At 38.5% G+C, this 21,225-nt stretch overlaps 1 protein-coding gene across 6 annotated transcripts in view; it reads right to left on the bottom strand.

Annotated features, from left to right (window-relative positions):
* Positions 1-355: 355 nt before the first annotated feature.
* GTF2E1 (general transcription factor IIE subunit 1) overlaps positions 356-21,225 on the bottom strand; it is a 37,245-nt gene continuing 16,375 nt past the window's right edge. For all 6 annotated transcript variants that reach the window (XM_086675323.1, XM_086675321.1, XM_025913352.2 and 3 more), the window contains exons 3-5: positions 13,586-13,787; positions 7,587-7,825; positions 356-2,072 (exon numbers count right to left, since the gene is read on the bottom strand). In XM_086675323.1, the coding sequence (XP_086531449.1) occupies positions 1,645-2,072; positions 7,587-7,825; positions 13,586-13,787 (869 nt within the window). In that variant the 3' untranslated portion in view covers positions 356-1,644. The remainder of the gene's footprint in view (positions 2,073-7,586; positions 7,826-13,585; positions 13,788-21,225) is intronic.

The raw sequence follows: 21,225 nt of genomic DNA on the forward strand, positions 1-21,225 counted from the left end.
TAAAACATCTGATTAGGGGCACCTGGCTGGCTCAGTCGAAGAGTGTGTGACTCTTGATCTTGGGGTCTGCGAGTTCAAGCCCTATGTTGGGTATAGAAATTACTTAAATAAAAACAAGTAAGCAAGTAAATAAATAAATAAATAACCTGATTAATATTTTACTTAAATGAACTTATTCCTAGAACTATGAAAGTTTAAAAACAATGTTTAAAAGGATAAGAATAGGACCATATATACAAGATACATACATAAAAGTCATTCTTAAGGCAGCTTATTGCCAGAAAAACTTAGACCACATATAACTGTATCTGTTATTTGAAAGAGAACTATTAAGAGAAAAAAGTCTGAAACACTGTTTTAATGGGAAGAGTATTCATTTTAATTATGCTCCAAGATGTTACAGAGCTAGAAATTAACAAATTTTGGTCGGTATAAAATAGATTTATTGTCAATATTCAATCATTAATACAACCCAAGTAAATGAAACATCACTTCATACAAGGCTCAGATACTCTAAAATCTATCTTCACACGTGTACTATAATATGATAAATACTTAAAAATTATAATGCAAGGAAAAATATTACAAAAAAAATACAATTGCTATAGACCCTTGCATGAATAGTCTTTATTTTTAAAGTTCTGCCTTAGGGAATAATACCATGTTATACATCAGAACCAAAAGTAAGCTACATTCCTTGAGGTTACAATGTTCAACGATGCACTAGATGTATTCTAAAACACCATGTCGGACAAGAATCAAAAGAGAGACAAAGAAGGCCTTCAATGATGTTAAGAAAGGAAAAAAAAGAGAGGAGTAATAATTTTTATATGCTGTTTCTGCTGGAATGGCCTCATTCAACAATTTATACCACTGTAGAAGATAGGAAAAAGAAGGGAACCAGTCTCAGCTTTCCATAAAGGATGTCCAAATCAGCACAAATTCAGGCAATTCTAAAAGGCACTGTTCCCAATGCTCTCCACTCTTCAACCCTGTACAGGAACTCGTCCGATATCCATGTTTTTTTTCCTAATTTCACAAGGGCTTACCAAGTATACATTCTGTTTTCTATCATCCAACAGCCAAACCAAAAGGCATGAAGCAAAACAACACACTATCAGTCAAGTGAGCTCGAAAGACACAAATTTTCATCGGAGTCTTATATATTGACTCCAATCCTCAACTGTGTGGCAATAAGAAGTTTTAAGATTTTTTTTTCTGTCACTCATCATTGATTCGCCTGTTGCCAAACTTCTTGGCAGCAATACCAGGAACTGTTGGGAATCCTTGGTGAGAACAAAACGGAGGTGATCAGTGAATTCGTATAACCTATCATAGTGGGCTTCTACAGGCAGACAGGAAGACTGCCTGCATTCATTTCAGAAGGGGAGAAAAATGGGGCAAAGATTAGGTAAATTTGAAATACAGCAAGGTATTAATACTGTAGTAATAACAGGGAAGGAAATGCTTATAGCCAACCTACCTTTGGGGAAGCTTCTGGCATAAAAATCAAACTTTCTCTCCCATTATTCTTGAGCTCTTTACTTCAAGAAAGGCAGAACACCACTTAAACACTTTTCTTCAAAGGTAGGGAATTTCTTTTTGAAATTAGCATTGGAGAAAGGAAGAAAAGATAGGGAAAGCTCACTCAAAGAGGTCCTCAAACATGCGCTGTCCCATTGCTATGTATGCTTCCTTCTCCTCTGGTGTCATCTGGGCCACTAGCTCTGGCCGCTGGCTCACTTCACTGTAGGAGAATGGTCGGCCAGCCACCATAACAACGGGGTCATCTGCTACTTCCTCAAACTCATCGTCCTCCTCGTCGTCCTCGTCCCGATGATGTACTGCCACAGCTGCTGGTCGAGGTGGGGAGTCATCGTCTGACTCACTGGTCTCACTCTCCGAGTCACTGCCATTGGCAGCAGTGACAGGAGCAGCCGCCCCCACTGAGCCTGCTGTGGCAGAGGGGGTCTTCTTCTCATGAATGAGCAGTGCTCGCATGACCTCCTCGTTATCATCTGGCCCTGCACGGCCCTCCTCACGCTCCTGAAACGCATCTATATCTATGCCACCTGGAAGGAAAAACCCAGAAAATCAATATCCTTAAATATACAAGGCATTCCTTTATAACTAATAAAATATGTAATATTTTAATATTTAAATACATTATTATAAAGTAACACAGACTTCACTGGTTCCAGTTTTTGAACAACTGTCCATAAGAGATTCAAAATGTTTCTCACAAACTGGAATTTAAGTAGCATGGTTTAAGTGCATGGGTTCTAAGAGTAACACAGTCTGGATTCAAATCCTCATTCTTTTACATGCAAGCTACACTGCTTTGGGCAAGTTTTTAGTCTCTGAACTTTGGTACCTTTTCCTGTAAAATGGAGTGATAAAAACATCTATCTTACAGGGCTTTGGATAAGAACAAATGTAATTATGTCTGTGAAGGAACAAGCACAGTAGCTGGCAAAATAGGAAATCACAAACGTGGCTTCTCATCTTACTTAGAAAGTAAAAGCCAAAAGCTTTACAATGGTCTTTAAAGTCCTACGTTATCTGGAACCCCTCCTGCTCACTTACTTACCTTTTCTCTTTCCCTTTGCTCATTCTACTCCTACCATAGTAGCCCCCATGGTATTCCCTGCACATACCACACTCACTCCTACCTTAGGGCCTTTGTACTGCCTGTTTCCTCTACCTGGGATATTTTTCCTCTATGTATCTACATAGCTGAATCTTTCATATCTTTTATGTTTTCATTCAAATGTTGCCTTCTTTTAATTCACCCCATCCTATACTCCCAATGCTTTCTTCTTTTCCCCATAGCACTTATTTTCCAACATACTAATTTATGTCTATTGTCTTTGTCACCTCCTTTCCCAGGATGTAGGTTCTCCACAAGCAGATATTTACTTTTTTTATTCAATGATATATTCCATGCACCCAGAATACGGCCTATCACTTCTTAGGCACTGAATTAATATTTGATGAATTGGTGAATAAATGCAGCTTTATTTTTCTGAAACAAACTAAGGGTACTTTGAACTCTTTATAAAAAGGAATCTAGTCTTAGGAACAAAGCTCCTCTCACCACATACCTATCACTTTGTGTACACATCATGAAAAATTAGACATAAAAAAATTAAAGAAAAACATTGGTATTCTGTATTCTGAATACCAAATATACTACCATTTAAAAAATATAAAAGAATGGGGCACCTGGGTGGCGCAGTCGGTTGAGCGTCCGACTTCAGCCAGGTCATGATCTCGCGGTCTGTGAGTTCGAGCCCCGCGTCAGGCTCTGGGCTGATGGCTCAGAGCCTGGAGCCTGTTTCCGATTCTGTGTCTCCCTCTCTCTCTGCCCCTCCCCGGTTCATGCTCTGTCTCTCTCTGTCCCAAAAATAAATAAACGTTGAAAAAAAATTTTTTTTTTTTAAAATAAAAAATATAAAAGAATTAGGGACACCTACGTGGCTCAGTTGGTTGGGTGTCCAACTCTTGATTTTGGCTAAGGTTGTGATCTCATGATTCATGGGATTGAGCCCCACATTGCAGAGCCCACTTGGGAATTTATCTCTCTCTCTGCCCCTTCCCCTGTTTGTGGGTGCACTCTCTCTCTCAAAATAAATAAATAAACATTAAAAAAATTGGGGCGCCTGGGTGGCTCAATTGGTTAAGCGTCTGATTTCAGCTCTGGTCGTGATCTCACGGTTCACGGGTTAGAGCCCCACATCGGGCTCTGTGCTAACAGCTCAGAGACTAGAGCCTGCTTCAGATTCTGTGTCTCCCTCTCTCTGCCCTTCCCCTGCTCACACTCTGTCTCTCTCTCTCTCAAAAATAAAATAAACATTAAAAAAGTTTTTTTTTTTTTTTTAATTTTTTTTTCCACGTTTTTATTTATTTTTGGGACAGAGAGAGACAGAACATGAACGGGGGAGGGGCAGAGAGAGAGGGAGACACAGAACCGGAAACAGGCTCCAGGCTCCGAGCCATCAGCCCAGAGCCTGACGCGGGGCTCGAACTCACGGACCGCGAGATCGTGACCTGGCTGAAGTCCGACGCTCAACCGACTGCGCCACCCAGGCGCCCCAAAAAAGTTTTTTTAAATAATAAAACATAAAAGGATTAAAAATATTCTTTGGAACCTAACTCTCTGATTCAAATCTTGACTCTAACAGTTATTAGCTGTATGATTTTGGCCAAGTTACTTCATCTCTCTCTGCTTCAATTTTCTCAAGTATAGAGAGGGAAAAAATAATAGTATATCGTCACTGGATAATTTTTGGGATTAAGTGAATATCTTAATATCTGTGAAGCCATTAGAATAAACTTGGCACTTGGATTAGTGTTATCTATCATCATCATCAACAACAAAAAGGCCAGAAATGGGGCACCTGGGTGGCTCAGTCAGTTAAGTGTCTGACTTGGCCTCAGGTCATGATCTCATATTCACGAGTTTGAGCCCCTCATTGGGCTCCACACTGACAATGTGGAGCCTGCTTGGGATTCTCTGTCTCCCTTTCTGCCCCTCCCCCAACTGTGTATACACGTATGCTCTCTCTCTGTCAAAGCAAATAAATAAACTTAAAAAAAAAAAAAAAGCCCAGAAATGACCAACTCCGGCCATGAATGAAGTGAAAGCATCTTCTCATTAACACACTAGGATGGATTAGTGTAACCCTGGACAATTTAGAAAGTGTAGAACTCCTGAGAGAAGAGAATAGGCAACTAAGAGACAGAAAGGGAAACAGGAACTGAGAAGTTAAAAGTTCAAGTTAGAGAAAGTTCAAGAAAAGTTCAAGAAGTTCCAAGTTAGAGAAAATAGGCTTCTGGTATCATGGATGTTACAATGAGAATTAAAGTCAAACTTCACTACTTTAAAACACTGCCGAAGGCTGAGGCTGCCCCCCCCCCCCCCGCCCGCAGAGCCCTTACTGCCAATGCAGTATTTTGATAGGAAAAAAAAGACAAGGAATTGTCTCTAAAGCAATCATTGCTTTGATAAGAATTTTCCAATAAGCCTAATATTATTACCAACATAGGATTTTGATTAATGTTTAAAGTAAATATAAAATTAGGGGCAAAGCAATTTAGTTTCATAAACTAGTCACATCTAAAAGATTTATGACAAGGGTCTTGAGAGGTTTGGGGGAAAAAAGGAACCATTCTGTTACAGATGAAGACAGAAAGAAAATAAGGATAAATGAGCAAATTTCTGGATGGTAAAGTAGAAACACTAGTTCCAAGCACAGTCTTATTTAATAGAGTTATAAATTACAAAGAAGATGTATATAACAGGAAATTGTCAAGTTCACTGATGATGCTAAGCAATTCTGGATGCTTAAAGGCCAAACTAGTGGCAAAAAAAACACACATAAGAGGAGCTGAAAGTTGTATAAATGGCAGAAAACTGGCAGATTTCTTTCTATACTGGCAAGTGTAAAAAATCTGCCCACAAAAAAATAATCTAAAAGATACTGAAAGACCTGGTCCAAGCTATCTGATACAGGGCAAGGGAGGGTCTTTAAAAATCCCTGCACATGTTTCTGAAGTTGTTGGTCTTAATATGCTTCTAGACACAGAGCAACAAGCATCAGGTAAAAATCAGGATACTGGAAGTAAAACTCAAATCATTAATGATGAATCTATGCATGGACAACATATTTTGTTCTGGTCGCTGGATATTAAGTATATTATGGTTGGAAAAGGCCCAGAAAAAGACAATTAAAATAAAACAAAAAATGTAGATGAAGGTGGAATGGGGGAAGAGGACTATTTATAAGGAAAGCAGCTTTCAGTATACTAATGAGCACCTGATAGAATCTATAAAATTCTGAAAGATATTAAAATGACTTGAAGTCCGAGGAAAATTAAGTGTTGGACAAAGGGCGCCTGGGTGGCTCAGTCAGTTAAGTATCCAACTTCAGCTCTGGTCATGAGCTCACAGTTCATGAGTTTAAGTCCCCCATAGGGCTCTGTGCTGACAGCTAAGAGTCTGAAGCCTGCTTCAGATTCTGTGTCTCCCTCTCTCTCTGCCCATCCCCTGCTCACACTTGGTCTCTCTCTCTCTCTCTCTCTAAGATAAAATAAACACTTTAAAAAAGTGTTGGACAAAGAAGACTCACTTCACACTCACTAGACAGAACCTATTCTGTCATAAAACTTAAAGAAGACAAATTTAGACATCTTAGTATCCTATTTTATATAGGAAAAAATACTGACAAGTCTGAATTGGGTAAACTATGACTTTTTAAAGGCCTTTATGATTCAAATTCTATCATTCTAGGAACTGAACACATCGAATGTTAAGCTTGTGAGACTTATTTTATTCAATTTTGTTTCTAAGTTCAAAGAAAAGGTTTGGTAGCTTTAAGAACAGGCAGGAGGCCAAGTTGGAGAAAACGAGACTCCTCAGTAGTTCACAGCCTCACTCCTATATAATCTAAAACAATTTGAATCAAAATAACTAAACACCAGAGCCAAGCTAATCAGCAGGAAGGAGCTAGAGAGTGCCCTATCGTTCCCAAGGAAAACTTTTTTTCCAACTAGAATTCAAACACCAAAGAGAATCACAGTAGAGGTATTACCTGATTTTACCATCACCACCCAACTCCACACTACTTTTTGAATTATTTGCATACACAGTATGCTATAATTAGTAAAGAAATGCAAATCATAAAGGGAAAAGAAGTTAGAGAAATACCAAAACACAAGAGGTTTTCAGTTACTGATAATTCTTTACCATTACAGAACAATACTCAGATGATATGTTAGAAATGATGCATAACCTGGGAATAGAATCACATAGATTCTAATGCTGATGAAACATAACCAGAGGTACAGACTCCTTTTCATCTCTGCTTCCCAGTTTCTGAGTAATCTTTGTCCAGTCTGAGTCTTGTATTTTCTATATACTCCCAAACATCACCACCCAAAGTCTTTGAATCCTTAAAGTTTTAAAAAGTAAAATGCCGTAATTTTCAAACTGCTGGTTATTATGTAATTTTCAACCCTTTACGGATCACTGAGATTTCTAAAATCTAATATGGAGTTCTGTCAATCTTCTTGGATGGTAAGAATCCATAATCCTTTACTCAGGTAGCTTCTTTTTATATATTTCAGGTAGCACAAACTTTTATATATTTCAGGTAGCACAAACTCCTTAGTGTTCATGAGGAGACAACATATAAGAGTCTGGACTAGTGTATAGTTTTGGCTCCCAATTCAGAGAAATAAAAATGCAGAAGTTAGGGCAACAAGAGAATAAAGAAGAGGTGAATTTGTCCACTTTGAACATAATAGCACTTTTCCACAAAATTAAGACAATGAAATGGTAATTTCTTAAATCTGAAAATGGAGATTTAAAAAGGGTCTACTTATCATTTCAACTAAGTTGAAGGGTAATACAAATATATATTTGTTGGTTTTAATGCTTATTGCTGAATTTCTTACTTCCTGCTATAATGCACGTTTTATAAAACAAACATAACGAATTACCAATAAAACTAAGAACTGCCCACTAAGTCAAGTTCATTTTCCACTGAACCCAAGATATTCATTTTACTGACTTCTACTCTTACCTTCCTTCATCTCTTCAGAATTATATGCTCCTTGGACAGTGCTCTCTCTCAACCAAATGGGTCTCTCTTTGGCAGATTTCCCCTCTAGTGAGGCTCGATGATCTTCTTGGTCATCCATGTTAATGACAACATTCTGAGTGTATAAGTCCTCATAGGAGGGACCTTTGGTGGCCCATGCTTCCCGGTGGTGCCCACCTGCCAGGCCAGCAGCTCCAGCAGTGGTTGCTGCACGGTCCTTGCTATAAAAAAGATTAGAAGAGGGCAGAAAGAAGAAAAAGTAAAGTTTTGGTGTTGGAAAACAAGTGCAGTTGCGGGGGGAGGTGGGGTGGTTACTGAAGAATTACAAATAAATGCTATCTAGCAATCATGTACACAATGCTTAAACAATTCTGAGAAAACTCTTATAACTCAGTGTATCATATTTGTATTTAACTTCCTCAAACACTAGATCATCTGATATATATACAAATTAATAAGGTTTCATAATTTAAGATATCTCAGTAAATCTACTTAAGGAGAAGAGACAATAATAAAGGTGACATAATCCACTTAAAGACACCAGTCTGGCAAAAATCCCTGTTATACCTTTCATGAGTACTTTGTTTAAAAACAAAAAAAAACCCAAACAAACAAAACATGTTACATTTTTAAAACACTCTCTCACCTGAACCAAGAATGATTCAAAGTGGTTCTGTGTGTTTTTCCTCTTTGTGTGCCGAGAAGCTAGCAAAGTATTCTACAAAACCAGCCTCAACTTAGAATTAATGTTCCCCTCTTGCTATTCACCAAATAAGACATATCATTATGCACAATTAACTTCTTTTCTACTGAGTTGTATCTTTCCATTTCTGTACCTATGCTGACTCTTGTATCCATCCCCAACCATTATTTCTACCCTGCAGTAACCATGATCTATTTCTCAGTCTATTTTTTTTTGCTTTTTACCTCTGCCACCCATGATCTTCTTAGCCTGTTCCAGGCCTGATCATTCCTTATCTTTCTCTAGTCACTTATGTTATCTCCTATTAGTTAAGTTTTCAGTCTTTCTGCTATTCCCTGTTTTATCTGCTTGTTTCACTTTCAGTCCATTCCACATTCTTTTGAATGTACTTGATTGTGTGTCTAGGCTTATGCCTGGTCTTTCTCTGCCTGCTACTGATACTTTTTTTGCATCAGCTTCTATGCATAGATCTCCCTCCATCTCTGTTTAGAAAGCTATGTTTTATCCCTATGAACTATCTTCATGTTTCATGAACTACCTGCTTATTTAGTGCCTGTACTGTATCTTTTGACACCTTTTGCTGTATTCCCTCAAGTATCTATTGACTGATTCTTGTAGCCCATTTTTCCTTTATTTCTCTTCCATTTTCCTCTGAATCTCTTCCATGGATCCTAGACTGTGTGGAGCCCTGTCTCATCTCAGCCTAATGAACACTTCTTCATTGGCTATATGTCCTGTATTTCTCTCTCTCAGAAATCATTCACTATTTTCCCTTCTCTTTGGTCCTACATCATTTCTGCTTACTACATTGCTCTTCTTCCTGGGCCCGCTAACATCTACTTGAGTTTTTTGTTTGTTTTGTTTTGTTTTTACTACATGCTTATGCGAGATTTCTGTGATGTAGATCTCCATCCATGTATCTGCTTGGCCCATTACATCTCAACCTAGGAACACTGTGTCTAATCACCCTCTGGAGGTAATCATGGGCTTATTCTATCCCTCCTGTTCTCCCTCTGGATATTTACAAGCTCACTGCCACTTTTGCTATCAAAAAAATGTGCTCTTTCCAGTTGTCCAAACCATTCTGATCCGTGCCTCTGGCTGTGCCATTCTGTCTCACAGACTTTGTCCCAGTTATCTGCTCTCCCACTCTGACTCTGGGCCTACTAGGCATCTCTCTGTACCCAATCCGTCTATTTGCACCTTGTAGTTTAAAAGTCTTGTTACGGTTGCAATTAACTGGCTTCTTCCTACCTTTTCTTTCTTACTGCATTCATCTAATGTTACTTTTTGCACTCTTTACTATGTATGTCTCAATTTAATCCATATCTGTTCCTAGTCACTCTCATAGCTATCTCCTTCCTAGTTCCATGTTGTCTTCTAAAAGGCTATGTCACTGCCTTTGCTATAATCTGACTCTGCTTGCTCTGGTATATAAGTTGCTTTTTGAATTTTGGTCTCCCTTGTGCATATACTTTCCTTTCTCATCTCTTCTCTCTTCTCTGAATACAATGATCTTCATTTATATGTTTCTGTGCTCCCTCTATATTCTGACCCTCTCCTTTCTCACTTAGTTTCCTGGACTCCTTTTAATGTCTCTTCCGTCCTTAGCCAAAATCCTTATCTTGCTGTACTGAGCCGGTCTGTCCCAAACGTGCCTCCATGAGCTAGCTTATGCCTTTTCTGTCTCCACGCACTCAATTTTTCTCTAGCTCTGGTCTGGCCAACTATATCCCTGCCCTTATCTGTCTCCTTCATCCAGACTCTTAGATGACTTACTCTTTCTGAAGCTATTGTTTCTTGCTATAAAATCTAGAATACATAGTATTCATCTATGCTCTATCTTTAGCATTAAGTCTGAAACCTATCTTCTGAAGGTCAACAAGTATTCAGTACTTGAGTAGAGAAGAACAAGAAGAGTGAAGGAAAAGAAGAGGACATTTAAAACAAATATTAGCAGTAGATTACTTTTAAAAAGTCTTTGTTTTCAGTACTTCATTGTAGAAACTAAATATTGGTTTTACTCCAGTTTGAAGCAGGAAGTATTTGACCACAAGTTAAACCAATTTTTAAATTTGGAAAAAAAATTTTAAAAGGTATTTTTAACCAAAGAGAATTGACTGTACAGATTTTTATCTCTACCTTCACCACAGTTACAGACAAATCTAAATTATCAGCAAATGTGACACTAAAGAAAACCCAGATGAGACAGGTAGGTTCACCTCTTCTGCATATTTAAATTTCGTCTATGGAAAAAATGTACACATTCTACTTAAAGATGACAAAAGTGACAATTGAGTTTTGAATCTTTTTACATTATCTAAGAAATTTTAGAACTTTCAAGACATATAACTCACTCGGGTGAGGGAGGACTATTATTTCAAACTAAAATTTTAAAGATCTTCAAGGTGACAGTTAGGTAACATGACAAAAAAAAGAGATTACTGAAAAGATTTCCACTTAAGAAAGACAGAAAGACTTTAAATATCACCAATGGGTTGACTTGCTAAAGGGCTATAACCGTCCATCAGCTCTTAGGTTAAGTCTACCCACAGCCCTTCACAGGTGCCTTCGGTTTTCTAACCTGGGGATAAGCTAGAATTTAGTTGGTTACAGATCAGTAACCAAACTAAATTGTCTTTTTTCTTTTTTTTTTTTAATCAATGAATTACTATCATCTCTGAGCGCTCATGCCACTCTACTGATGTTTCTTTTCTTATGCCTAAGGCAAAACAGCTATTACAGAACCGTTATCCTCCAAAACAGATCCTACAGTACAGAAATGCTAAATCCATACCCCATTCAAGATGTCATATCCAGGCAGTGGAGTTTGTCAAATGCGTGGTGAGGCCATCTCCACCAGGGTAACACCTTTTAACCTAGTTCCAATGGTCCTTCTCCTGACCACATGGAAACAACTGGACATAGTTCTGGCTGGCAGTTCCAGATATCCCATTCTATCTCTCTTGCCTGCCCCCATTTCTGCCTTTCTTCTCTAGTGACCAACCTGTTGGAGAGCCTTTCCTGATCATTTATTTCCTTTATTTCCTGATCCTTCTTCATCCCTGAAGTAACCATCATTCCTAAGGAGAAACCAGGTGACTAGATACAGAGCTGCTGTTGGGCCTCTAGCATCACTGTACCACTAAGATTTGTCTCTGGTATGGAGTGAGGGATATCTAAATAAATGTCCTGGAATGGAGGTGAATTGCAGTAGGAGGGGAATATTAGAGGCATGATGTCAGTGGTGGTGGTGAAAGAATGCTATCGTAGTGGGAAAGCATCTTCATAAACAGGAAAATAACTGTACTCAGAGGAGGAAGCACAAGAATAATCTGCAGATAGAATTACATTGTGTAGAAAACAATTAGAGAATGTTGAGGTATATTTCAACATGAAATAACACACAGGCTTAGAAAATTATGCTTTTGCAAAATCAATTTGCCTCATAGGCTTCTACATCAGAGTTACAGTATTACAGAAGTCAACAGAAAAAGATATACAAAATAAATACTTGATAAGAGACCAAAGGCCAGTAACAAAAATTTAAGGCTATCTGTGATGTGGATGATACTAGTTGCCTACCAATTGTGGTTTCTCTCTTTGCTTATTGGTCTTATTCAAATACAGATGGCTGTTTGCTCCAAAGGACTCAGGGGCCTTCCCCAGCCCTAGGAGGTAAACCTTAACTAGTCTAAATACCAATCATGTGATCTCACTACCTTTGACAGATTCTGGTTTAGAAATATACATATAAATAATTCTGGCTAGTGAGATGTTAGGATAGAGTAGGATGAAGTTTGTCCTCTGGGAAAGCCTTCTTCAATCTTAAATTAGGACACCAGGAAGAAACAGTCTCTCTTTCTACATTTGGACATTTTCTTCTACATGTGATACCTATAAAGACACAGCCATCTTAGGCTAGCTCCCCTCATGGTTCCATGAGGACAACCAATAGGCCGAGTACAGCAGAGTATAAACATAGATCCTTGAGGATATAACCGAGCTGTGAAATTAATTGAACTGTACTACCTCAGCACTTCTGGTCACACTAGACAGATTTTTCTTACTGAATGTTCAAGCTACTTTTTGTTTGGTTTTCCATAATCACAGGTAAAGGCATCCTAACTGATCCATGATGCCAGACTAGAAAATTAGTAACAACATATAAATACAAAAGTTTCTATACAATTGGATTGTTTTTTAACTATCCAAAAGAAACTCAATTTGCTCAGGACTCCAGAACTGGCTTTTCTATAACATTAGCACCAGAGCATATAAAATACTGAGAGAACTCCTGAACAGCATACAGTTATAATTGCTATGCAAGGGTATAAACTCTAAGCCCTTAGGTGGACACTAGAAAGAAGAAAGAAATGCGGTAGAGTAGGAAAACACCCCCTAACTCCAATTCACATTTATGATTTTCTTATAAGAATATAAACCACTTTCTGCAGTATGCCAAAACTAAGGTTGCTTCTGTAATTCAAACATTAAGGTATACTAATAAAAACAGGGAGCCACAGTAAAAAGTATTAACACATTAAAAAGAAGGTATTATCTCATATGTCACACCTACTATACTTTACTTTCAAAGAAGTTGCATTGAAAACTAAGGAAGGCAAGAAATGTATGGTTAAAATGCTTCAAAGAAAAAAAAAAGCTGGGGCACCTGGGTGGCTCAGTCGGTTAAGCATCCGACTTCAGCTTAGGTCATGATCTCATGGTTCGTGGGTTCGAGCCCCACATTGGGCTCTGTGCTGATAGCTCAGAGCCCGGAGCCTGCTTCAGATTCTGTGTCTCCCTCTCTCTCTGCCCCTCCCCTTCTCGTGCTCTGTGTGTCTCTCTCTCTCAAAAATAAATAAATATTTTAAAAAGCTTAAAAAAAAAAGAAAAAACAAATGCCGTATTCTTTAAAGAACTTTATCCTTCAGAACTTGGCTAGGAAAATTCAAATATCCCCAAGAGTCACCACCAATTTAGGATTAGCTAACAACTGGCTGAGTTGCAGCAGGTCAAAGCTGAGTGAATAGTTGAAGTCAAACTTGACTATTTAAAGATTTTGCCTAAGGCCCACACTGCTCTGCATTTAGTACAAACAACTTTCATCACGGGCACAATAAGACAAATGTGGTAGAGCTGAGAATCTATGTAACATGCGTCTTTAGTCTCCTGGGTAGATTACTTACTCACTTCTGCTCCCCAAAGTACAGGTGGTTAAAACAAGGGCAAACTTAAAAGTGTTCTTCATAAGAGCACAGGGCCTACATTCACTCACCTTTGTTTTAAGGCTGGTATTTCTGTGGGTTCTGGCTCAAGTATTTCATAGGCTAAGTTCACATCCTCTGTTTCCCGAAGCAAAGCATAAATGGGCTCAATTTGTTCATTAAATCTTGCCAAAAGTGTGCGTGCATCTTTTTTGGGCATTGCTGATTCATCTTCTTCTACCTCTGTATGGCAAAAAGTACAGCGGAAAGTTCCTACAGAGAAAACAAAAGTCTCAGGTCAGGCAAGATAAATTCTCAAGACTAGCCTTTAGCAAACAGTTTATATCTCCATCCCCCTCTAGCATGTTATTATTAAAACCTTCAAATACAGAGAAGTTGAAAGAATTTTATAGTGAACATCCCCCTGCCCACCAACGAGATTCTACAATCAACATTTATCATGTATCTTTCCATCTATCATTTTTTAAATCCATTTTAAAGTAATTTCACCTTTAAATGCAGCACAGCAAAGTTTTTAATCATATTTCTAACATGTTTACACTTATTTTAACTTAAAACCAAAATCTTTACAACTGACCACTGAAACCTGCACCCTTCTCCAAAAGCCTTCCTTTTGCACATTACAAACTGGGGCCTGCATTATGAGGAAAGCCAGGTAAATATCTAAAGCCAAGTCTCTAGGCATCCTGTACATTGTCAGAGGCTATTTCTTCAAACTTATTAACCATTTGTATCTAACAAATTTAACCTATCCCTTTCCAAATTAAAGTTCAAGAAGTCTTTATTTTTCTTATTTCTATATCCCTCACATTGAACTTGTAACTAAATTAGTAGTAATTCCTTAGAATTCCTTAGAACATCTCAGATTTTTCATTTCTGCTGTCATTTCACTAATCTAGGCCCCCACGACTCAGCCTGAAATAGCTGCCTTGATCTGGTCTTTGGCCCCCCCACCCCCACCCCCACGTTCTTGGCTCTCCAACTCCAAGAACTTTTGTCCTATGCCACCACTTTTGTCCTCTCATCCCCCTGCTCTTCTTAAAGTCTATCCAGTGTCTGAATTTCTAAAGTCCACAGCATCCAATCTAAATTTCTCATCCTAATACTCAAACCCTGTATAATTTGACCCCAAAACATCAAAACCCAACCACAGTCCTTGACCTGCCAAGTAAATTCAAACACTTGAGAGATGATATCCTAGACATTAATATTTATTTTATTTGTATAGTGCTTTCTGTATATAAAATGCTTTCGTGTACACTTTTTGATCTTATACTAATTCTCTAAAGTGATATCAGAACTGAGGCTCTGAGGAGTTTTGTGACTGGTCTGAAGTCACACAGCCAATAAAAGTAGTTACAGCAGCTGTTGTATATACCTTGTACTTACTAAATTATTGCCAACACTGTAAGGCTAGTGTAATTATTGCCCATTTAAATCTAAAATTCAGAGATTCTAAGGCGTTAAGTAACTCGCTCAAGATCAGACAACTACTAATTGTGTGTAGGGGGCAGGATTCAAACCCAAACTATTATGCTGAAACTTATACTCTTACACTACATAACAGTCCACACCACTAATCCCACTTGGATCTCTAGTTTGGTTCTTATCCCCAAAGCCAGAGATATGCATCCTTCATTTCTAACCCAATTTACTTGAGGGATTAAGAGAGATCACCTATGGGGCGCCTGGGTGGCGCAGTCGGTTAAGCGTCCGACTTCAGCCAGGTCACGATCTCGCGGTCCGTGAGTTCGAGCCCCGCGTCAGGCTCTGGGCTGATGGCTCAGAGCCTGGAGCCTGTTTCCGATTCTGTGTCTCCCTCTCTCTCTGCCCCTCCCCCGTTCATGCTCTGTCTCTCTCTGTCCCAAAAATAAATAAACGTGGAAAAAAAAAATTAAAAAAAAAAAAAAAAAAAAAAAAAAATAAAAATAAAAAAAAAAAAAAAAAAAAAGAGAGAGATCACCTATGTCCTTAGTGCCTGGTGCACAGTAAGCACACAAACATTTAGTTTTAAAAAGCTCTGTATGTGATTGATACATAACCCCCTCAAACCCCTCTTTTCCTGGTAAGGAATAAGTAAACTAGGCATCTCTGCCTCAACGTAACACTAGATCCTACTGACATATTTCAAGTAGAATAAGTTTCTTTGCTGCTCCTCACACACAAACAGCCAATATCATGTAAATTCTTTGTTCACATACCCTGTCTAAAATACTCTTCATCCATCTTCCTACTGCCAAAATGGTACCCGATCTTTTACATCTATTCCAAATAAATGAGAAAGAGAAACAAAAGCAGCTCCTCACAGCTGGGATGTGGCCTAGCACTCATAGCTAGGTTGTGATATTTTTTCTGTCAAACAGAATCTCACAGATCACCAACATCAGACAAGGTCTTCTGTGTCCATGATGGGAGTGAGGCAAAACCAAGCCTGTCTGAGTCTGAGTCTGTCTGAGTACAGACAAAAGCAAGGTCTCTGTACAACCATAAAAAAATCCCAGCTAACATGAATGAATGCTTCTTTACCAATTACACTTCTAGCTTCACCCTGTCCTCTTCTCCTAGAAAAGATTTCTTAAAACACCCAATCACAGAATTATCCCTACACTTTAACAGCACCCAAAGCAAAGCAAACCCCCACCATTTCCCTAATCCTCCCCAAATTACCTAACAAAAACCCAAATTCTCTAAGTCTGTCCAGCTTGGTCTTACTGAGACACTCCAGGTTCCTCATGATGTATGGGTTCCCTTGCTATAGAAAGCATCAATAAACCCAACTTTGTTTACCTATGGGTGTGCACCTGATGGTCTTTGACTAATGGACACCAGAATAAAGACTCTAGCTTAAGTAACTAGACAAGGATACTATTTACCAATTAAAGAGAGAAAGAACAGGTTTTTTTTTTGCTTTGTAGGGAAAAGATTAAAAGTTGCTTTTTATATCTGAATCCATATATACCAATGGCCATCAAAATGGATATGTTAGAAGCCAACTTATAATAACTGCTTAGAGCTCAAGAATGGGGGTTAGAAATTCTGACAGGAGAATCAACAACGTGGAGGTAACTAAAGCCATTAAGCAGATCTGAGTAGCCAAAAAGGGTAATAGGAGGGAGCAGCATAGAAAGTCAAGGTATAAACCCAAGGAAAGAAGAAGCCTTGAGACAAATGGTACAACCAGAGGGACAGGACAGTGTTTCAAGGAGGAAATGGTGTGGTGTTAATTTTTCAAGATCAACAAGAATAGAAAACCAGCTTTTACATTTAGTAACAAAGGATAATGAGTAACCTTAGCTAGAGAGGTTTTAGTTGGTATGCTCTCTTATTCTCTGACTATTCCTGGCTGCTTCAGCCTCTTCTCTTCAACGGAAATATAAATATAAACTATGTGAAAGTGAAAAATCATTTAAGTGAGGTCTAAAATCAGCTCTCAAATACTTGAATTAAAAAAAAAAAAAAAAAAAAAGAAAACCACACTCAGGGCACCTGGGTGGCTCAGTTGGTTGGGTGCCCCACTTCAGCTCAGGTCATGATCTTGCAGTCTGTGAGTTCAAGCCCCACATTGGGGTCTGTGCTGACAGCTCAGAGCCTGGAGCCTGCTTTGGATTCTGTTGTCTCCCTCTCTCTCTGCCCCTCCTCCGCTCACACTCTGTCTCTCTCAAAAATAAATAAACATTTAAAACAAAAGTTAAGGGGAAAAAACACACTGATGTAGGACTTCCATCACTGTTGAAAGACTGGCACTTACAGAGACCACCACTGAGAACTAGAGAATACTGCAGAAAAATTATCTAATTCAGTAGCTTTCAAAAATACTTTTAAAGGAAAAAATCCCCTTCCGTAAGTCAAGAAGTACCTAACAGATAAACCTAAAAGCAAGTGCTCTGGTGAGGCACAGAAAGACATTTAAGACAAATGGGAACACTATAAATCCTCTCAATGTATGTCTTCAAAGCATCACTACCCAGCCTCCTCAATGTCTTGCACCAGACACTTTGTTTACTCTCCTGGGAATGTTTTCCCTCCACATAGTCAAATGGCTAGTCTCCTAACTTAACTTCAGGTCTTTACTTAAACGTCACCTCAGTGAGGCCTTCCTTAGCCAACTGTATCTAACATTTCACCACTGCCCTATCCTTTTTTTTTTTTAATTGTTTTTCTCTTTTTAATGTTTATTTTTGAGAGAGAGTGTGTGGGGGAGGGGCAGAGAGAGAGGGAGACACAGAATCCGAAGCAGGCTCCAGGCTCTGAGCTGTCAGCACAGAGCCCGATGCAGGGCTCAAACTCACAAACCACAAGATCATGACCTGAGCTGAAGTCGGATGCTTAACTGACTGAGCCACCCAGGCGCCCCATGCCCTATTCTTTTTTTCCCCTTAACATTTGTCACCATCCAACACATATTATTTATCTAGTTTATTAGATTATTTATCATTAAAATTATCATGTTACAACCAAAGTTTTTAAAAAAATCCTCACAAATATCCCACTTCTTTTGAAGACAGCATATATATTCCAAACTTCACCTTTAAGTAAACAAATCAACACGCTTGTCAGTGTAGCTCCTCCATATAAAATAGCAATGCTTTTATTTGGGGAAAAGAGAAAGAAAAAAAGATTACGGTTATAGAATATAATTTCAGAATAACAGTCTTTTAACCCCCCTAAATGGGACGAAAGAGAAGATAGTATGTAGCCATAAGGAATTCTAGCCTCATCCAGGTAAATTTCCAGAGCCAGGCTTAATTGAAACCAAGATTTAACAAGAGTTATTTACAGCAGGGCTATTTTGCAGTTCTGAAAAGAGTGGCTTTTATATTACTGTCGAGAACTGTGGAAGATCTGAGATTTTTACCCTACTTGTAAGCTACCAAGTTACCCTGTGGTTTCATGGATGCTGGAGAAAGACATAAGACTTCTAGGTCAGAAACAAAGAACTTTATTACTCATGGCAATAGCAATAGCCAGTGTCAGCTTTTGTGCCAATTCCCTGAGCCCCAATTCCCACTGGGTGACGCAAAGAGGGCCAGGTGACAACTGTACAGGCAGTGGGTTATGTTACAGGAGACTCGGAAGTTCCTGAACTATTTTATATTGGGCAAAAACATGCCTGTCCTCTGCTCTAGAGGGTGATGCTATATTTATTATCTTGGACACTAAGAAAGCATGGTGTGGAGAAAGACTCTATTTTTATTATTCTGAACAATAAGCAAACTTACACTTGCTAAGGAGAGAAGCAATATATATTCCAAGGCTGCTCACTATATAAACATCCATGGAAAAAATAGTCCCAAAAAAAGGCAGTTGGTACCTCTGCTTGGAAGACATGCATATCGTGACAAAATCATGAAGTACTGTTTCCCAACAATTATCATGTCTGGCAAACATTACAAGAGGAAGAGTTGGCCTGACATCTTGAGTCCTATGTTTACCACAAAACACAGTTGTAAACAAGAACCAGCCTGTCAAAAGCCAGATCTGGCATCCAAGAAGAAAAATAAGAAATTCTGTATTTTATGGGAAAAGACTTAAGACTACCTTAACATACCAGCAGCATTTTTATAAATTTCAGGACACATTAAAAAATGCAAATCAACTTTCCAAAAATCAGAGGTGGCAGTGGAGGAGGTTCGTGGGGGGTTACTTAGTACACTTAGTAGAAGGGTATTTCTGAGTGGGTGGTGGTAAACACACATTGACACAAAATCTACCCTCAAGAAGCTTAAAGTTTAGTAGAGATGAAAGATATCTGGAGATCAACATCTGGGATCAGTGTGAAAATAAAGCACATTAAGTGTCCGGGAGTTCAAAGAACTATGACTTCTAGCTGAGAGCACAATGGAAGATGGACCGTTTAAGGTAGAATTTACAAGAAAAGCAACTGTTACAGAGATCAAGGGAAGGGGAGGAGAACAGGACATTCTAGATCGTAAGAGAATCAGGTAGTTGAAAATAATACTCAACTGTAGTTTCAGTATAGTTAGGAATAGAGGTAATAAGAAGAATGGTAAAAAACAGAATTAACAAGATAAACTAGGGTGGTCATAGTGAATCTTAAACGCCAAGCTTCATTATGACTTTATTCTTGAGTAATAGGAAAGTGATCAAAAGATTTTGAGAAAGAACATGAGATCGTCAAAACTGACATTTATAAATATTGATCTTAGTGGCTTGAGATGGTCTTCCAACAAGCAGCCAGTTCTTAACTGAGTGTTAACATAGAAATTATTTTTAAATAATAATTATTTTTAAATAATACCCAGGCTCTGCCAAGAGATGCTGACTCAATAGGTCTGGAGTGTGCTCGGGAATATAAATTTTAAGAGTTCCACAAGGAATTTTAACAAATACTCCTGATGGAGAGCTGCTGTTAAATAATCAATATGATAAATACCCAACTCTTCTTGTAACTGGACCACTCTGCACTATGTAGTGTGTACAGAAGGTACTACTTAAGCGTGAGAGAAGAAACAAGTTGAAACTCAGAGCTCTGTACCACCTTTCCTTTCAAGACCAAGGCAAAAATTGGCAACAGCGAACCAAGCTACATAAGAGGGAACATGCAAGCAAGATTTAAGAATGTGGCAAGAGGGTGAAATGAGTCCTCAAAGACTCTTAGGCAAAGCATGATAAATGATGGGATTAGGAGAAAAATAAGAGTTCAGTGATAACACATTTGATCATCTACTCTTAGAAACCACTAAAGAACAAAGACAACTATTCACAAATATTCCCATGTGTTCATCACAGCCAAGTCTGTGACAACAGTATTATCCAAATAGAACATATGAGGGAATAAAGACTCAGAGTCTCAAGTTTACCAGGTCATAACTTAAAAATAAAAATCACTCAGCTTGGATTCAAATATAAATTTCTGACTCAAAAAACTAAACGTACTTCACCATCCTGAATTACGTGTCCCTTTCCCTACCTTCTATTATCCCCGCTGGCTACAATTTAGCAAACTTCCTCCAGGTACATACATAGGCTCTAATTTCTTAAAATACAAAACAGAAGGAGAGAAGATTTGTAACAAATAATTTATTTAACAAACATTAAGTGCCTATCACATGCTAAGCACTTACTCAGCTAAGTCTTTTTTCTTCTTTTCTTTTTTTTCTTTTTTTTAATGTTTATTTTTGAGAGAGAGACAGAGCGCGAGCAGGGGTGGGCAGAGACAGCCCTACACACAGAATTAGAGCCCAGAGTCCCATTCGGGGCTTGAACTCACGAGCAGTGGGATCATGACCAGAGCTGAAGTCAGACACTTAACCAGACTGAACCACCCAGGTGCCCCTACTCAGCTGAGTCTTAATGCATCAGCTTCACCAGAGAATCAAAACACATCCAGTTGTAGATAACTAAAAGGAATCGAAAGTAGGGAGGAAAAGGTCTTTTACAAATAGATATTTCAAAACTATATTTTAGGGTTGTCTATTTTGTAGTACATGAATGACTCAATTCTATGACTCAGGGCTCTTCTAATGAAGTTATCACCCCAAAATGAGAAAAGAAATGGAGACCTAACTGTGGGCATGAGAGGGAGGAGGAGGAAGAAGGGAAAGAAGTGGTTTATATCATTTTAACTTTCTCCCAAAATAACAAAATGTAAAAACAAATATGAATTGAGGGCAGGGGAAAGGGTTAGGGAGGGGAGAGAAGGGCTGGAAACAAAAGGAAAAAAACAAAC

This window comes from Puma concolor, chromosome C2 (genome assembly GCF_028749965.1).
Source record: "Puma concolor isolate L17-30 chromosome C2, mPumCon1.1.hap2, whole genome shotgun sequence".
NCBI lineage: Eukaryota > Metazoa > Chordata > Mammalia > Carnivora > Felidae > Puma > Puma concolor.